At 38.2% G+C, this 19,475-nt stretch overlaps 1 protein-coding gene across 4 annotated transcripts in view; it reads right to left on the bottom strand.

Moving 5' to 3' along the window:
- Positions 1 to 5,966: 5,966 nt before the first annotated feature.
- SLAIN1 (SLAIN motif family member 1) overlaps positions 5,967 to 19,475 on the bottom strand; it is a 47,914-nt gene continuing 34,405 nt past the window's right edge. For 2 of the 4 annotated variants that reach the window (XM_064504728.1, XM_064504727.1), the window contains 3 exons: positions 12,772 to 12,936; positions 10,531 to 10,813; positions 5,967 to 6,889 (listed from right to left, as the gene is read on the bottom strand). In XM_064504728.1, coding sequence (XP_064360798.1) covers positions 6,814 to 6,889; positions 10,531 to 10,813; positions 12,772 to 12,936 — 524 coding nt within the window. In that variant the 3' untranslated portion in view covers positions 5,967 to 6,813. The other 2 variants (XM_026120877.2, XM_026120879.2) reach the window with 1 other exon arrangement.

Below are 19,475 nucleotides of genomic sequence, written 5' to 3' on the forward strand. Positions count from 1 at the left end.
CTGGGGGAACAACAGAAATCTGCTGAATGAGTGAAGCAGCCATTAAAAAGAAGTATTATTTTCATTTTTTAAATGAAAAAATAATCTCAGCAGGAAAAATATAATATTAAATGCATGGGCATAAGTAAAGAGCTCTACAAAACAGAAAGAACGTGCCTGAAATGACAAAATACTATCCTTTGGCTATGCTCACAGAACAAAAACAGTGTGTTTGAGTATCACCATCTACTTGGACTCTGCTCTAACGATTGGCCTTTTTCAAGCATTCGACTTAACAAGCAAAGGAATTGTCAGATCTCTGGTACCTACACGAGCTTAGCTGACAGCAACAGCCATGCGTCTGGGTAATGTGTTTGGCAGGCTTTGTGCTGCTGAGAAGCCCGACTTTTGCATGTGGGTGAATGCATGCTGCTATTTCACACCATATGACCAAATCTACTCTAGATTGGAGCCACGAGATTTACTTCTGCCCAGCCACAAGAACAAGATATGTGGTCCAATCAGCCTCAGCTGTCCAACCCTTCTATACTCAGGGGAATGAACTCAGCAGTGCATCACCAAATAGTTAAGAAGATGGCAGTGACAGAATTGCCTTCATTTTGTTTGTGCTTTGTGACATTTCTTTTCAGGTAAGAGTAATTCAATTGTCTGTGAGTATTATCCACAGTCTGTCTACTTATGGTTTTATCCAGTTCTGATAGCTACATCTGGGCATTGTGTACACTTCTTTTTTTGTCTGTGATAGAAAGTTCTGTACAGAAAGTTTGAAGGCCAACCACCATTCATTGTCCAAACTTCTTAACACAATTCAGAGAGACCAGTCTATCTGTTCATCCATTTTTCATGTCTATTGTAAAGACAACCAGTTGCTTTTACACATATATATCTGTCTGCTATTATTTCATACTCTGCTCAGGGTAATATATGAATGAAGAAATGTTGTTTAGCGCTACTTCAAAAAATGAAGCAAGAAAGAATGCACTGTTTACCTCTCTAGATCTAGGTTCGTATGTTCTTCGTCACTGTACCTCTATGTCTCAGAAAAATTTTAAATTCTCTTCTCCGCTATCTCCTCTATTCGTATTCATAGACATCACTTCAATATTCTAGCTTCTTTTACTGAGGAATAAAGGCTGCTAAACTCAGGGTAACCCTCAAAAAGGGGAACTGGGCACTATATGCTCACAGTGCAAGATGAGATGCCCATGAGTATGTCTACAGGAATGGTTGAGAAATTATCTTCTCCTGTAAAACAATCAAGCTAAATCTCACCCAGAACTGTACAGTGGCTTTCAGCTTATGCCATGTTCTAGATACTATGTCCTGCCTCTTAATATGCCCAGATTAATAAACCCTAGCACAGAGTACAGGCAAAGGACCTGGCATTAATTTACACATGCTATGAAATGGATTGGGGAGCCATCTGACCTAGCTGCAACCAAAAGGTATCTGGGATCTGATTCCGTAACTAATGATATATCATAATGACACTTCAAACGTACATGGCTGCTGCTCAGAAAATGGCAGCCAGAACAGGTTTCCTGCAAAGATTCCTCAACTTCTGTCCTTCTCCTCTCCCCTTTTCCCCTCTGACTTGGAGTGTTTAGAATATGCTACCACATATTCTCTGGAATATGGAGCTCTTCACCAGTACATGGACTGCTCAGTATTGCCAAGCCTGCTGCAGCACAGCTGTGATTATGTCCCCTGACAGAAATCTAGCTACTGTAAGGATTATGCCAGTCAGCATTTAGACACCAGAGGACTCTAGATATCTATAGAATTTTTTGGTTTCTGGGCAACAGCTTTTGTAAATGCCAAAAATACCTAAAAGTTTGGCATATATAAAAGAGGAATGAAGTTCCAGTTTCAAGAATGAACCTATCTAATCTCTCACTTCCTTCCTTCTGTGAGACACTTTGTAAAATGTTGTTGTACTGCACAAGTAAAAAGATAATTTCTCAGGGCTCTTTAGGTCAAGCCAACCCCTTGAATTGCGCTTGGAACTAGCTGGCAGCCTGGTCAGGTCAGAAAAGTACGTGGTTGATCCCACTGAGGGACCCCCAACCCGTGCACCATTATTAACAGCCTGACAGAGCTATTAGCATGTTAACATCTCTCCATGCCTTAAACTTTCTTTTCATTGCCATTAATACAGATTAAGTATAACTGATTACCTTACAAGATAACAGATGAAATTCCCAATGACGGTGATACAGGATGCACAGAAAATCAGCTCCTGGGGCTGCAGAGTGAATAGACCAGTAGCATAACATAGGCCAAATCTGCAAACAGATAGTCAGGAACTGCACCAGTCAGAATCTGTAATTATTGTCAGAAGTCACAAGTAGGGTGGGAATCTGGGGAGAGAGAGTTGGAAGTGTAGATGATGGGGAAAGGAAGGCTGAGCAGAAGGGCTTTAGGGGTTATGGCACATGAAATGTGACTCCAATTGGCTGGGAACAAAGAAATTAAACCAGATCAGTCAGGACATAAGCTTTTCACGAGAATGGTGACAGAGGAAGCCATCCAGGCTTAGTCATTTCCTTTTTTATCCAGAACTTCCTAATATTGAAATACATTGTGCCTTAAGATTAAACATAACAAGTATGTTTTTAAGAGACAGTGTTTGTTATTCACCCTTTTTTTTTTTAATTCTGAAAGCTAACCCATCATTCATTGTAAGTATTAAATATTCACTGGGCTTTTTCATATGAAGATGCTCATTATTAATTCATGTTTGTGTTAGCATACAGGCATTCTAGCCCTGGACCACACATTCTACTGGGTTCCATGCTATACAAACACAAAGGAAAAAAGAGAGGAGTCCACGTCTCTAACAACTTGCAGTTTAGGTATAGTTAAGAACACCAATCAGAGAAAGAAAAAATGATGAGCCAGCATTGGTTAATGGGATCAAGAGGAATCAGAGGACACTATTTTAACTGTCGTCCTGCTTTTAGCAGTACTGTAGCAAAGGAAAGCCTTTAAGGAAGGATTTGAAGGCAGAAAAAAAGAGAATCCATTTATGCTAATAGGGTATTCACCCCACGATGTAAACAACATGGAAGGAAGCTAGGAGGTGCTTTTTTTTGCAACAGAAGCAATACAGGCTGGCACGTTGGACTTAGGTATGGAAATCTACTTCAATATTGAAAGAAAACTGTTAGTGGGATGGGACAGTGCCAATGGCTTGGAAATCAAGTACGCATAGCTTAACTATTTTTAACTATTTTCCATACAGAGGGGGAAATCAGCAGCAATCTACAAAAAGCAGTGGTGACTCAGTCAAAAGGAGAAAGATAGGAAAATGATCTTATAATTGTATTTTGGACAGATACAAGATGCAAAAGACTGTAGCAGCTAATGCCAAAGAAAAAGACGATGCAGTAATTCAGACTTCAGGTAAGGTGGTCATGGATGAATGCTCTATCTGTATGGATGGATTTGTATTTTCAACTTATTATGCAGAGCCAGCAAGACTTAGACCAGCATATCAGGTCATGGAAAAGTCAAAGAAAGACAGTACCCAGGTTACAGGGCTGACTGACTAGGAAGTTGGAGGTTTTATCCCCAGTGACTGAAAAAGGAGGGGAGGGCTTAGAGAAAAGGTTGAGAGTCATGTTTCTGCCATCAGTGCAAGAGCTGAGCCCAAGACAGTTTGGACAGAAGGAGGCAGGTCTGGGTTAGAGAGCCATTTCTGGGATTCACCAACAAAGAGACAAGAGTGGAATTTGTGTTCACAGACCAAAAGACAGGGAAAGAACCAAAGGGGGCCACAGAGAGAGTCCTGAAAGACTGCCTCATATTTAGAAATGAAAATAACTGTGGTAACTTGTGAAAACACCAGTTTGTTTATTTTAAAGATAACAGCTGCATTGCCTAGCCATTACTGCTTCACATTACCCTGGAGGAGATTCTGCCTCACACAAAATCGAGAGTGACAGAAATAATTGCGTTGCATATTCCATACATTTTGCTCCCAGTGAAAGACTGCAGTGAAATATATGACACTTGAGTGCTGTTGAGCAGCACCTGGTTAGCCAGCACTAAAGTCGAGGGAAACAGCCAGCTATCCCACTTATAGAGAGATAGCAGCAATGCCACAGTCTATGGTTGAAAGGAGTGTAGAAAAGAAATCAAGCTGCTTTCACCGTGGGTTTCCTCCTGAAGTTTGATGGCATCCAATGTGATGTGATGGGTGTATTTCACAAAAATATTTTAAAGCAGCAGAACTATACAATTACCAAAGCCTGTCATGAGGAAAGAATGTATCACAAGAGAACAGAACAATTAGTAATAGGGGGGGAAAAAAAAAAAAAAAAAAAAAGAACAACTGCATTTTTTTTTTTTAAGAGTTGCTTGATTCTCCACTTCATAACGTATTTTGTAGTGTGAAATTTAAACACGCAAATCACAAACATTTGGGCATCTTCCTTTAACAGGTTGTCATCACATGTAAACAACACTGGAAAGAAACATATGCACTGAGTTTAAACCAAAAGCCTGGAAAAGAGATAAAAAAGCTTTAGCTACTAAAAAGAAAATACTTTCAGAGTATATACTGCCCTCCTGTGTACAGCTGCATTATTACCATCAACAAGCTGAGATGCAATCCATCTCAGTAATTCAGAGTAACATGGAGCTATGATATCCCAAGTAATGGAGAAACGGGGATAAAATGCTGGCCCTAAGAAACACAATCAAGAGACAACTCAGACCAGGCCTGATATGGCCAGCAATGAGCAGAAGCGAACCACTGAGACTTGTCTCCAACCATCTCTTCCAAAAATGATTGCACTTGTTCCCCAGCACCATAAGCCAGAAGAGCTTATTAATTTGGGACCCACATACATATAAATGTATGTACACAGAACAAACTGGTCAGTTTAGTCTGGTTGGGTTAGCACTACCTTAGCAGTCATGCCAGACATCAGCAGCCCCCAAGTGAAATCATTTGCCTGCGTCTTCTGGAGTTTGTTAGCCCTCCATGTCACAGGCAAACATCAAAACACTACCAGAGCTGGCTCTGCTTCCCTGTCACAATCAATCTGTACGTGAGACATACTGTCTCTGAAAGCAGAGTTGTCCACAGATGACTGATTTCTTTAACCAGCAGTAATTTTTTCAAATTAAAGTTTCTGATGAACAAAATGAGTTCCACGCACTCATGCTAAAAGACTTACTGTGCAGGGAGAATTTCCATGCTGGAACTTTTCTTGATGCCTTCTTTAATGATTCTGGTCTTTTAGAAATGAATTTTAACCAGATTTTAAAAAAACATAACTGTGAGAAATAAATCTTTTATCTCAGTTAACAGTATCGAGCTGTGTGCTGCAGATACTACTGCACTACCATACAATCTTTTCTCACTTTAACAAATGTTTTACTCATCACTAAATTCTTCTTTGCTTTTTATTTTAGTTGGCTTTTTTAAGGACAACAGGTCCTCAAGCATAACTCAGAGGCTAAATCCATGGCCAAGGACTCACTTTGTATTCAAGCTCTGTTTCCTACTATAAGTCACGACATTTGTACTTGTAAAACCTGGATGTTAAATTGAACTATTTTCTTGAGACCGTAACAAAATTGATTTAAAAATAATATTTATCCATCTTCTATGCAAAACATGTCTTCATAACACAATTTTTTTCTAAATTTTCAGATAAACTTGATATATATTTGCAAAAATGCAGCATAATCTAAATGCCAAGTAATAAAAACTTCAGTAGCTGTCAGTTGCCAAATTCCGATAATGTTTCCATTGCACACTCAAGAACAGCATTATTGCTGAAATAGATTCTTTATTTCTGAAACATTCCAAAACAGCACTATACACAGTTGTAATCAAATATTAGGTCATATGCCATTATAAGAAAGCATTGATTAGTGCAATTGGATTTTGTAAAAGATCTATCAAAAAGATTTATTCACATTAAAACTCATTCATTTTCCATAAGCAACTGTTAATAAAACATTAGAATTTTATTCTTGATAATAAAGTATTGAAAACCAACTGCAGCTTTAGAGATCACTGTATCTTTGTAACTGCCATGTGACTTATGCTGCCTTTTTAAATACAAAACACTGTGACAATAAATTAACAATTGAACAAATAGTGAAAGACCAACAAAACCATGCTGACTCAGCTGTATGGCAATTTCCAGTGAATGCTACTTTTTTGTGCTTCTGCAACATAAATATACTGCTTTGTATTGCCAGTGGTACATTTTTGTAAGATATGTTCCTAGCGCTAAAAAAGTACATTACCCCAAAAATATTATTTATGGCACAGAAAAGTTAAATTATCTCTTTGTTGTTCAAGGTTCAGGCAAGTTAAAATGAACTTAAGTATACAAAATAAAATGTACTGGAAACACTAAAAAAAAATTCAAGCACATACGTAGGCCCCCCCAATTCAAAATAAAATGCATGATTCTTTTACACTGAAAAAACTATCTTAGAATTTCAGTATGGCAAAGCTGATCAAAATAGGGCTATCTCCTGTTGTTGTTTCAGAGGAAGTATTCTGGTACTTTGCACACATATAATATTCCCTTCAGTTCTAAATGATAATGCTGCCATTGTTAGTCTGATAACAATGCAGCTGTTCAGGTAACTGATTAAGTGCAATATTCAGTATTTAATAAGATGTTCATTTTCTAAAAATGACATTGCATTATGGATGTTTACATATTAAAATCTCTGGGGAAATAATAGTGTATGACCCTCCCTTCCCAAATCTTTGTTACCCAGCCAGCTGGGTAATGAAATCCACATTATTTTTCTTCCATTGTTCTTGGGTATTCTTCCTCAATAGCAGCCATCTCTCCAATTCCCATCCCGCATCGTGCTAAGTGATGAAAGAGGCTTTGGAGGGTGGAGAAAACTGTATTAAACAGACCAAAAAAAAGACAAAGGAAGCCGTATTTCACGTGAAAGATCATATCCTCCAGGACCCCCACCACCACCACCTTCACGCTCCCAGGTTGCATCTGTCCTTAATAAATATGGACTAATTAAAAAATGTTTCTTGGCCATCTTCCAAATTTGCAGGTACTACCAAGGTAACTATTTCAAATCAAATTAAAGAAAAAAATTCTCAGCTCTGACATAACAGTCAGAGCATCTAGTCACTGGTGGCTAGACAGGCTAGTCACTGGTGGCTAGATGGGCTACCTACAATTTGTGGCCACTGTGTTTCAGTTGCACCATATTTTGCTGAAAACAAACTGTCCCAATTCTGTGAAAATGTTTCTTATAAAACGATTTCTCAAGCTTCTTTACAGTTCCTTCTCTTTTTATCTTTGCCTTTAGCTATAATTGCTGCAAGTTACTGATGCCTCCCCTCCTTTCCAAATGCCCTAGGCTGGAAGAAAGCAGAGTTATGTTGTAAGGCAGACAGAACAAGAAAGTTAAGAATGGTAACCAGAACAGATTCTTGTCTCTCTACAATAACTATTTTTCTAGTGGCCAAAAAACTGCACTTATTTAAAAAAGATGGTTCAATTTAGGGTGGTCTAACCAAGCTGCTTTTATGCAATTCCATGTTTTTTGTTTTTTTTTTTTTTAAACTTACCTTTACTATAAAACCAGCTACCTGAGGCACAAAATGTGACCTGCCTTTTCTTTCAGAAAATGTGACCTACCTACAACTGCTGCTTTCACTTTTTTTTTTTTCCAGAAAGAAAAGGAAGGAAAGTATGATTAACAGTCTTCAAAAGAAAACAGAGAGGATGAAAAGTAAAGAAGAATTAACTAAATTGAAAATAAATGTAAGAATATTGCTACTTATCCAGAACTGAACTTCTGTTACAGGGGAGCAAACAGGAAAACACACTCAAGAGTTGAAAATTGTCAATGATGCAAAAGCTGTCAAAATGATACTACAAAGTCTGAGATAAGAGTTTTAGGTGGTCAGTAGTCCCTTCCTACTCTCCCATCATCAATTTAGGGTAGTTGGATTGCAGTGACTTGCTCCTATGCAAGGCAGCAGGAATAAGCAAGGCTCCCACCTTCACTCAGGAGCTGCATTTATGTTGCAGCCGTGCCTGTGCCTGGCTGGTACCTCGCAGATCTGGTTCCGACCTTCTGACTTCACTTCCTGGCTTTATCTTGGACCTGCCTCATCACTGTGGAGTTGTCTGGAGATCTGGACTGACCCTGGTCACTGTCACTGCTCTGTTCTTCTGGTTTGGATACTGTGGGACTGCCTTGCTGTCACACTCTGCTCCCAGCTCACCTTCCTTTAGGGGAAGCAGGTCCTGCCAACCCCAAATCGTGCTCCTGGGTAAGGAAAGAAAGCAGGTCTGTAATAAGCCAGGAGCGTGGAGTTGGAAAGGGGGGCTGGGTGGATTCATTCAACTGGAAGAATGCATGCTTTCCACCTTCCCCTCACCAAAATACAGTAGTACTTCACTTGTAAGGCCAAGGACAGATGGACTGGGTCCCTTACAATGTCTCTACTCCGCTTTTGGATGCATGCAGCTCTCTGATGGCAAGGAGGAAAGCAATTAATATTTTGCCAAGATGGGTTATTTTGGCTATTACCATTTTATACTACAAATGATCAAAAGCACTCCCTCAAGGGTTTGATCCTGTGCTCCACATACTGAGGGCCTATCCAAGGTATCTAGCAACCTATTTTAAGGTTCTAAAATACTAATAACTTAGCTATCTACCAGTCTGGCCACAGGAATGAAGACACTGTTTTGCTCTGAATGTGCAATTCTTCCTGAATATATGATTTACTTAAAAAAAATCTACTTTTAATCAAGTTATGACTAAACACACTGTCTAATTTTCAGTCTACTAATAGTAGCTAGACTCTTGAACTGATAATCTGAAATGCCATTCCTTAGAAATGACCACAGTGACAAAACCAATGCTGAGGAAATGTGCCTCTCATGGCTGAATTTCTTCCAAGAAAATTACATATGAACTGAAACCACCTTTATTTTCCATATTAAAAAACAAAATGAAACCAGGGTCTTAAAGAGCTCCAGGCTGAGCTGCAATCTGTCAGTGCTTTTAGAGTCCTACAAAGTTGTCATTCACAAAGTGCAAACACAATCTATCTTCTAGGAGCACTGGTCTGGCTCTAGGGCAGCATATGATACTACTAATGGTACATTTGAAGGTGAGAAGACAGGAGCCTGGATTTTCTGCACTAAAAATAGCTTTGTTACTGACTTGAATCAGCTTCTAATAAAAACAGTGTTGAGAGTACAGTATTTCACCGTCTGAAAACTCTCACTTATGTTTTTCTTTAATATTGTCTGTTGTATGAAAAGTTAAAAAAATAGCAAGAGACTAGTCATCATGGCCCAGAAAGCCTCTGTCTTTCTCACATGCGGCTATGAAAGATTTAAGAGCTCTGCAGAAGAACATGAAGATAAGCAAAGAAAAAAAGAAAGAAAAACCTCTACTATAAAGAACTCTAACAGAGAGAGTTCCAGCAGAGAGCAAAGAAGGTTATAATACAAATCTCATGGTACAACGTTCATCAAAAAAGCAACCTGACAGCTCTTTGTCAAAGTTTCATGGTAGCTGGTCAAAACCTGTTGTCAGTCACATTGGTGTAATCTCTGAGTAACTCAACCGAAGACAGAATGTGAGCAATTTAACTTATTCTGGACCTAGCCAGTATCAAGCAAAAAGAAGAAAAATGGTGAGGACTAGTGACAGCTCACTCAAAACAGAACCAAGGGGTCACACAGTGGGTCCTCGCAATGGGAAGGATGCATGTAAAGGGAAGAAATATTTGGAGGAGCTTGATGTAAGTTGACAGAAGTTTCTCTTTGAGAAACTTCATCACTTACTAATCATATGAATATACAGCTAAGAGTTTATTTCAACTCCCTGCTGTGATTAGGTGATTACATCATAGTCTGTTTCCTCAAGCTTATTTTATTGCTTACACCAAAAAATAATTTGGAGACTAAATTTTCTTGCAAAAAGCAAAAATGCATTTGCTTAACAGTATAGCTCATTGCAAGTACATGATATCTCAGGATTTCCTGTTTGCCTATTGTTCCCCAGATGGAATTTAAAAGATGTTGGTTGCAACCCAAGACCTTACTATCCTCCCTCGAGATCCTGTAATGTCAAAATGTGCATTTTTACAGTCTACAGCCTTTACAACAATGGGCAGGCAACTCTCTATCTCGGTACTCTCAAAAAAATGCTCATCCTGTTACCCTGAAATAGTAGTTGACACAAGTATTGAAGAAGGTGAGTCACATAGGGAAATGATGTGAGATTTCCATCTGCTTTGATCTCTTACTGACAGGTGGTATTCAATTCCTATTTAAATCTAATTACATTTTATCAAGTATCACATTTTACCAAGAATTAGCAGCAGGCATTGGCTATTACTGTTTGTGGAGAGACATCTTCACCTGCTCAGTGACTCACCATGAGGAGCTAGAAACATTTCTCCTTTATAGCCTGGCTTCATACTCAAGAGAACAAAAAGCTACCTAAGCCAAAAATCAGCCATCCAGGAAAGGCGGCATGTTTAACTCTTACCTTCGAACTGGCTGTGCAATTTTACTTCTGGGTATGCCACTCCCATTGATGGCCAGCGACGGTCTTGGAAGAGCACTACGCCCTACAATCCCTTGGTTGGCAGTCTTGTTTGGCATTGGGATTCCAGTGTTAGAGTATAACTGTAAATTGTTGGATACAGGAATACTACTGCTGCCTTGTACAGTTGGGCTTACATAGGCAGTAGCTTTAAGAGGCTGTCTAACAGACACTGGAAAATGTCCCACACTATGAACTCTGTGTTGAAGTTGTCCTGGTGAGGGAACTGTAAAGAGTGGTATGAAAGGAAGAAACAAGGTCAGTATGCAACAGGTGAGGCCATGTAGTAATTTTCATTTCTAGACAGGTCTGAATAGACACATCCATTATGCAATTTACTTGCTAATTATAAACTACTGAAAAAATTGTTGCATCCAATACTGCATCCAATAACACTGCATAAAAAATAAAATAAACTCTATGCCATCCCCATACCAACCAAATATCCCACCCCTTATTCTTCCTTCTTTCTCCTCTCAAAGAGGTTTCATTAGTCATTACAGGTAAACTAATTCCATCTATTGTCATCCACCCATTTTCATTCCAGCTAGATCTTTAAACAGGAGAAATTGCTGAAGATATAAATTAATTAGTTAGATCACTTAGATTTTTGTAAAGTTGCTTGTAATAACTAGTTCTTTTTTAATGAACATTGCATTAAAGCATTATAAAACATAACAGATGTCTAAGCTTTATACGTAAGAACAACCAAAAGGCTATAAAAAGGTCCCAGTAAAACAACACACTCCACGGATGTTATGTAAACTATCATTTTAAATCAACACTACCAGTTCCAAAAGCTTTATATAGAGACTGTCTACGCAATCCTGCCCTCTGGTGTACATCAGGTACGCATCTGTTTCAGAGGCCACGTATCAAAAGCTAACTCTCAAAAGCCTCAAGCACTTAAACTAACAACCACACATAGGCCAATTCTGTTTCACGCCTTTGAAAAAGGGCATCTTAATTTCATTCAAAGACACAGGAGAGAATACAGTCGTGTGGTTCAATTAAACAATACTAGCAATATATTGCTACAGAATTCTTATCATAACAAACCTTCTTAAAAAAACAACATAGACACTTGTAAGGAATGTTTCCTGTAAATATGCTTAAGAAAATCACATTTTATGCACATACATATATATGTATACCCACACACAAATATATAGATGAATAAAAGTATTTTTAAAACAGTAAATAAAATTAAACCCTCAGCAGACTACAATGCAAATTCAAAGCGGGAACCTGAACAGGTATTTCCATTCTCCTAATAGAGCTGGGCAAAAAATAAATATAATAAATCCAACAGTAAAGTATATGTGCCCAAAAAGAATGCAGTTCAGTCATTTTGAAGCCATTTGTAAATTCTGCCCAGATCCAAAAAAAAACACCCACAAGAAAACATATTGCCACTTTCTCCCTCCTAAAATCTCACAGGATGTAAGATTTACACATTCAATTCTTCCTCTTGCTTGTGTCAAATGAAATCCACTTTTTTCCTTTCCTGCTAGACTACTTCAACCATTGTGCTATAAAAGGTAGATTCAGCTCTTGATCTGTCTTGTTGACATTCTACATTAATGATTCAACATCCACTAGAACAATATTCAACATTCCCCCCACTCCAGAAGCCACCTTAATAAACCAATTACAGAGTAATTCCCCCACTCAACAGGTATGTTATACTTGAGGATTCTCTGTTTAACACATTTGCTTGGAACAAAGTGGCTCAGTTTCAACAGGAAAGAGGTCCTGTGTTTTAAGATGATATTTATACAGTATACTGTAAAAACAGCACTGTGTAAACTACTAATAAAAGCAACATTTTAAAATCCAATACCAAAGCTAAAAATGTAAGCTTATGTGAATTAATTGCATTATTGGTGCTTCTATCCCATTACTAGTAATAATAATGATTATGGTTATCTTATTTTTGTTTGGTACAAGATGAATGAGCAGAGAAAAAAGGAGGTGATGAAACTCAACGCTGCATAACAAGATTGGCCAGAATTTGCCTTCCAAAGTAAAAACTTTGAAAATCCTGAGCTAGATTAAAATCTAGTGCAAAAGGGACACAAAGCCTTCTTTTAATTTTTCATAAAGCAGAAGATCAGTGACTGGGACATGTATTTTACAACTCTATCAGTTCCCTGTGCAGAGCCAAAGAATTTAGGTACTTACTACATGACTGCATCCTTGAAATTCCATTACCAGCTCCATGTAAATTGGAATCAAAGCTCTGACTGTTCCTCACAGTGACTGGAGAACTAGCAAAGCTAGCATTATTGTTAATGGTGGGGGTGCTTGGCATCCGAGCTAGGTTAGGCATGCTTCTTCGAAGTTTATCTGAAGCAAAAGAGCACAACATCCATAGACATATCAGAATTTCCAACAAACGCAAGAAGACACTGAATAATTTCTGTAGAAAATCAGAATTACAACTAAATTACTTAAACACAAAGGAAGGTTTTTCTCCATAGGAAGAATATGAATACATCATTGACATCCCACTAATTAAACCCTTCTGACTATTGTAATAGCATAATTATTTACAAATTACTTTAAAGACATCATTAGACAACATATTTTAGGTATCACAAGGATTTAAACACGAAAGTGTCACAATAGGGATGAGTTTCATGTAAATGTATAAAGTAGGTCAGATGAATCATGCCCTAAATGTGCCTATTTCTTCTCAGTGAATAAAAAGCAAGGCTGCAGTGACAAAGTCTGATGCAGGTTTCCGCATCGTGGATGTCTAAAGACAGGTGAGATGAATCCATCCGAAGTGACTAAGTCTAGCTTTCAGGTGCCAATGAGATGCTAAAAAATTCCATTCAGTACCTAACCTTATCAGCATGTTAAGTCCTTGGGCATCTAAGTTTCTGCAGGTGATCATGCACAAAACCCGCTAAGTCTTGATGCTGTTCAGTTGCTTGCAGCCCTGGGTTGACATCAGGATTTTCAAATCTGGTGTTCTCCCTCCTATCCCACTTGTGGTGCCTGATTTGGCGGGCATTTTCAGAGCAGGCCTGTAGGATAAGGCCCTGCACAAAACAAAAGCTGGAAATGAGATGTTTGGGGGCATGTTCAACAGCTAAGGCAAATACCTAAGAGATCAGAAGATGCCTGTAATCCCTCACACTACCTGATTTAGAGAGAGAAGTTGAAACAAAGTCTGACATCTGAGCAAAATGTCTCAACCACAACAGCATTAGGTAATCTAAGGCAAAGCTTTTTCAGCCTCTTCTGGCACTGGGTCAAAGGAAGAGAAAAGTGGGTGACTGAATTCTGTATAACCAGAAAAGACATGGAGGCAGAAAGACACACACTGAATGACCTGGTTTGAATTGCCTCCTGTGATGTGACTTCAGTAAGGCAACACTGTGTGGAGGTAACAGGTCAGTCTTTAAATTACCATTAATAGTAACATTAAACCTGGCCCCTTAGCCACCTTCTTTAACGCAAGTATTGTGCTCTGCTGACACAGCTACACTTTTGGTCCACAGTCAGTGTGGAGTCCACTAGCTTAAGAGTCCCTGCAGCACATTCCAGTGCATGGTACAGATGTGCCTCCAGTTGTTCCACTGCAAAAGTAAGCCAGGGTATGCTTTTCTTGTAAAAGGCAGCTACAACTACTCTCTTCAGTTGCAAGCAGGGCATTTCAAGATTGCAGTTTTGGATTTATGCACAAGGATGTCACTTGTATCACACATACAGCTTGGAATAGCTGTTTTGTATCCACCTAAGCCCGTACAGGGCAAGTTCAATTCAAAATAGCAACAAATTGAGTTAGGAGTCTCTATTAATCAGCTCATATAAATATATATCCTATTTAGCATCATCGTGACCAACTCTGATACTTAAAGCTGCTAATAACTGAAGAGCAAGAAAAAGTGACATTACAGTTCTGTCTAAACACTGTATTTGTAGTCACTACTTTATCGTAAAATCGTAACTTTAGTACATATGATGCCTATGTAACTCCAGTGAACGGAGTTAAGCAAAGCTACAACTCCAGTTATTCATTATGACTCATTCTTGTCATACAAACTCATATAGGATCCCACAAACAGTCAAAATCATTCTTTTATTTTCAAGGGTCCAGGATATCTAATATCCTCATGTCCGCATTCCCTATTACTAGTGCCTACTTGCCCTTGACAGTTGATCATGCACACCTGTTCTAAAGTTCCCTTTTATCCCAGCTAAGGTTGACTTTCACTTATCACAGATAGTCTGACATAGAAAAATATTACTGTTTAGAAAATAGTTTAATATTAAATGTTGCTATGAATTAAAAACATTACATTTTTATATTTTTGAAATCAAACAGTAAGTACAAGAGGTGTGATAGACAGAATTTCAGTGCAAGAAAATGGAATGCAAAGTTTGAGATCCCCAAAACTGGAGTACAGCCAAATCCCAATAAAGCTTTTCCAGTATGAAATAGCTGTATGTCCCTATTCTTGACATACTTATGATTTTGCAAACTGGAAAGAAACTGGCCTTCCTGTGATGCAAGTCTTGGTTCACAGTGGCAGCAAACTCACAAACATCAGCATGGGATTCATGGTGCATGACCCTAAGTTGTAGCAGAAACTCTGATGTTTTCACATTAGGAAAAGCAGAGATTTTATTCTCAAATAACAATATTACTGATGGATGTCTGAAGCTGCTGTTGATTTTGGAAACCTAGTCTATTCTTTGAAACCCTAGGTAATGAAACCCTAGGTTAACATGTCAATAAAAAGGTCTGAGCAGCAGGATGGTGGTAGGGAAGACAGCACTGCATGAAATAAGCTTTTGTCTAATACTATCCATGTACCACTCAGCAACTGCATCAGCCATGAACAGGCATATTCTACTCCTACAATTATCCACCAAATACAGCTACAACAGTAGAAAAAAAGGCATGGAAGTAGCTTGGATTTCATCCGTATCCAGGGGTGGCCACTTCTGCCCCCTGTTCGTTAGTCCCTTATCATTCCAGCAGACTGCTCAGCTGCTGGCTCTGTCCTTAAGCAACAGATTCCTACTGCACCCATGGATTCTCATCGATAGACCATCTCCATTGCTTGTGTTTTTGGGTCCTTGTGTCTGCTGAGGTAAATGGCCCTGAAAAGCAATGAAAACAACAGGTCAGTTCTGTGCCTGGGAAAAAAACAGAAATGCTTGTCTTGTTATCTTTTTGCTGCTTTCATGTCCTCGGATAATGCATTCTCTTTCATCTCTTTAATAAAGTTTGTTCTGTCATCTGTTCCTCTCCAAAAAACAGTGGCAAGAGTCTTACTGATGTACTGTCTTTAAGTGAAAAACTGGCTCCTTTGAGCTTGACAGATCGAACCGGAAGGTGAATGTTACATGATTTTAAACATTATCTCTGGCCACAGAGACATTGCTACATATGAGCTTGCTGGAAATCTCTGAGAAGAAAAAAGAAATATTTTTCTAAGCAAACCTTCCCTCTGTAGAAGCTCTTTGCTCTCCTAAACCTGATGAGAAAATTAATAGAGAAAAAGAGTGAAGAAGAAGAGCTGCAATGTATTCTGAGATAAGGAAGTAAGTAATTTGCTAAAAAATCCAATTTGTGGTCCATGTAGAACATAGCAAATTTCTGCTATAGTTTCTGCTATTTCTTACCCACTAATCTGCTTCAGTGACAAGCCTAAAAATCATCACTTGTTTACAGTTTACTCTGTTAGAAAGATATGGATATTAACACTGGCTAAGAACTTCTGAAGCATCTGTAGCTTCTAAAGCATCAAAAGTTATTGTGACTCACTATTTAGATTAGACTAAAATTTGTGCTGAAACAAATAGGCTGTTTAAGTAAGATGCAGTCATATAAAAGCACCAAGGGAGCAAAAGCACCAAAGCATGCAAGGGAGTTAATCTGTTTGTGGTTATTACCAGCTTCTTAGAATAGTTCATGCATAGACACATATGTGCTTGTCACTTATGAGTATTCTTCAGCTTGTATTAATTGTCCTTGTTTCACATATCTGCAGCAGAGTGATCCACAATAAATCACCTCCTGCATGTTTACACTTTTTCTTCACGTTTGGCATCTGTGCTGAATCACACATTGCCTAGAGCACGGGACAAACTAGAAATTGTGAAAAGGTAGGGTCCTTTGCCCTAAATTGAAAGTATGCATGAAAAGACCACCCCACAGCACAGATCCTGCTCACTACAGTAAAGAAACTGGTAAAAAAGCAGGTCCCTTATTTTGTAAAATATTCCACAAAATTACAGTAAAGACAGCAGTTTGCCTCTTACCCAGTTGCTTCAGTTCAGATTTTTCCAAGAAGTTTTTTCCCCTCATGCCATTTCTTCTCGGAAGTCAGCCTGGGATCTATGGCCCAACTTCATTTTGGCTGGGCTCCAAAACAGACAGCACCTGCCTTATATCTTCTGGTTCCAGCAGTGTCACTGTCTGCCCCAGTTGCATCATTTTTCTTTCTTTCTCCTGATCAAATACTATCCTCATCTGAAGATTAATGCTCATCTAGCATGCAAACAGACTCTGAACTTGGGAGTAAAGCTGCACCAGAAGAGGTATGGTCTTGGTGGGCTGCCAGACTGCAAATTCTGATCTTTGGTTTTCATATATAGGTTCTTGATAAATATGATCTTCTCTCTGCCAGAATGCCTCATCCAGTGAAGCATTTCTTCTATCAGCTTCTCGGAGGCAGTCCCTGATTACGGATAAATGCCTCTAACAAACAATTCTTACAGATCTCACAGAAGTGGTCCATAGTTTGAGGGAATAGGTTTCTTGAGCAGAAGAGTCTCTAGAAAATGTAAAAATGTTGCTCATGCAACAGGCAGTATGCCATATCAGGCTAAAATACCAAAATGTTTTATATAAACTTGGTAGTGGTTTCTAGAACTGAAGGAAGGAGTTAGCAGACACCAAGAAAACAGAACCTAAAGTGAACTATGGGAATACATACTGGAGGATTACAATTGGATGGCCAACTGTTTGTACATTGATTAGTCTGCATGTGATCTACAAAAGGGGCAGGTTTTCAGTTCAAGTGTTGCAAAACATGGGTATTTTGTTTAACACTCAACAGGACTCAAAAGGACTAACAAGCCCAGATTTGAAATACACCAAATCGAGGTCAGACATTCAATGCCTCTGGGCAGGAACAAGACTAAGTGCAAGGACAGCTTAGGCTGACCCTATAGTGAAGTGTCTTACAACACGTTTATTCATTTACTGTTATTTTCTGCAACAATGCTGTCAACATTTTATTTGAACAAAGGGACTGACAAGCCTGGCAGAAAGCACACTATAGTTAAGGAATGTGATACAATGAATTAGAACTATTAGTTTCTCAGAGAAATCTATACTTCCGTTTAAGCAAAATTAGCAATTTCTTACACATATTTAAATCCTTCACACAATCCCTGCAAATACAACCCTGCCTTATCTGTACTGTACACACAAATAAGTCAGGGAAAAACTAAAGAAAAGAAAAAAAACCTGTCAGTGTCAGAAGATGTTTTTTTCTATTTGCAAATAATATGTTCTATATTATGTATATATTCAGAGTTCATTCCAAAATCCTTAACAAATTTGTAGATCCAATTACAAGTTCATTTTAATGGTAATACATTGTAAATTCATTTCTCTTCCTCATCTTCAAACACCTGAGTACAATGTCTGCATTACATTTTTAATGGTTATAACATCCTAAATACGTCAGAGTCTGATAAGAGGTCTGTGCAATCATCTGTTGATAAAATAGAGACATCAGTACATAAAAGTACAAATACAAATTAAGAACTAAAAATAAATCTTTCAGTTCAAGCAGGAGACATCATTCTTTGTAACTGTCAATATCCGCTTTTCATCAATGTTGAACACTTCCATTTTATTTAGAAGTACTACTTCATCTCCCCCTGGCTTCCTAGGCATATATATCCCTCCACTGATACTTAAAGCAAATTAATGATTTTTCCATGATCTTTCCATGACTTCTCCCCATGGAACACTACTCTCAACAAAATTTCAGAGGTGACTGAGAAAGATTTCTTCTCCTTTTCTTTAATACAGAGTCTACAATAATTTGTCACAGTCATTTCTCCCTTCCATACTGAAAAAGAGAGGCTCAGCTCAGGAAAGCATTGCTGCCCAGTCAATCGACAAGAAAAGACCTTTTCCCATCTCCACAAATACACAAGTCAAAGTCAGTCTATGCTGAACTGATATCTAAACATAGATTTGCTGCGTCCAGAATGCTGCTCTTCTATATCTCCCTGGAGTTTGCTTAAAACAAATATTTCAAAAAAACGAGGCAAGGGTGTTGCAACAGTCAATGATGTTCATCAAACTCTGCCTGAGAAAATGTATTCCCAGAAGAGTAAGCAATGAAGTAGCCCATAATTAATAATTTCTGAAAATAAATCTACAAGTTTTGAAATGAATGATACCTGTAGCCTGAAGGTATCAACCAAGCTAAAAAGTAAAAAATTATCATGAAAAGGTAGGGGAAAATATAAATTAAAATTAATCAAATTGCACACACTGCTACTCAGTAAAGGATGTATTTTTCATCTGACTGTTCTTACTGCATTATAAGAAGTTCCTTCTTTGTCTGGAATCATTTTTCCATAACAAAGTTTCTGATCTTCAGGTATTACACCAATGGACACTTTAAAATGCACATGAAATAAGACTGCCAAGATATAATATGCAAGATAAAAGTTCAAGTACAAGTTTATCTGAAAATCTGGAAAGTGGGCTGATTACTAGAAGAAAAGCCTCCTTCTTGGTAGCTTGTACTATCCTGGATTTGACTGCTCTGGATGTTTTCACAGTACTACAGTTTATTAACATCTATTAAAAAAAAAAAAAGTGGCCAGAGAGAAAT

This window comes from Dromaius novaehollandiae, chromosome 1 (genome assembly GCF_036370855.1).
Source record: "Dromaius novaehollandiae isolate bDroNov1 chromosome 1, bDroNov1.hap1, whole genome shotgun sequence".
Lineage (NCBI taxonomy): Eukaryota > Metazoa > Chordata > Aves > Casuariiformes > Dromaiidae > Dromaius > Dromaius novaehollandiae.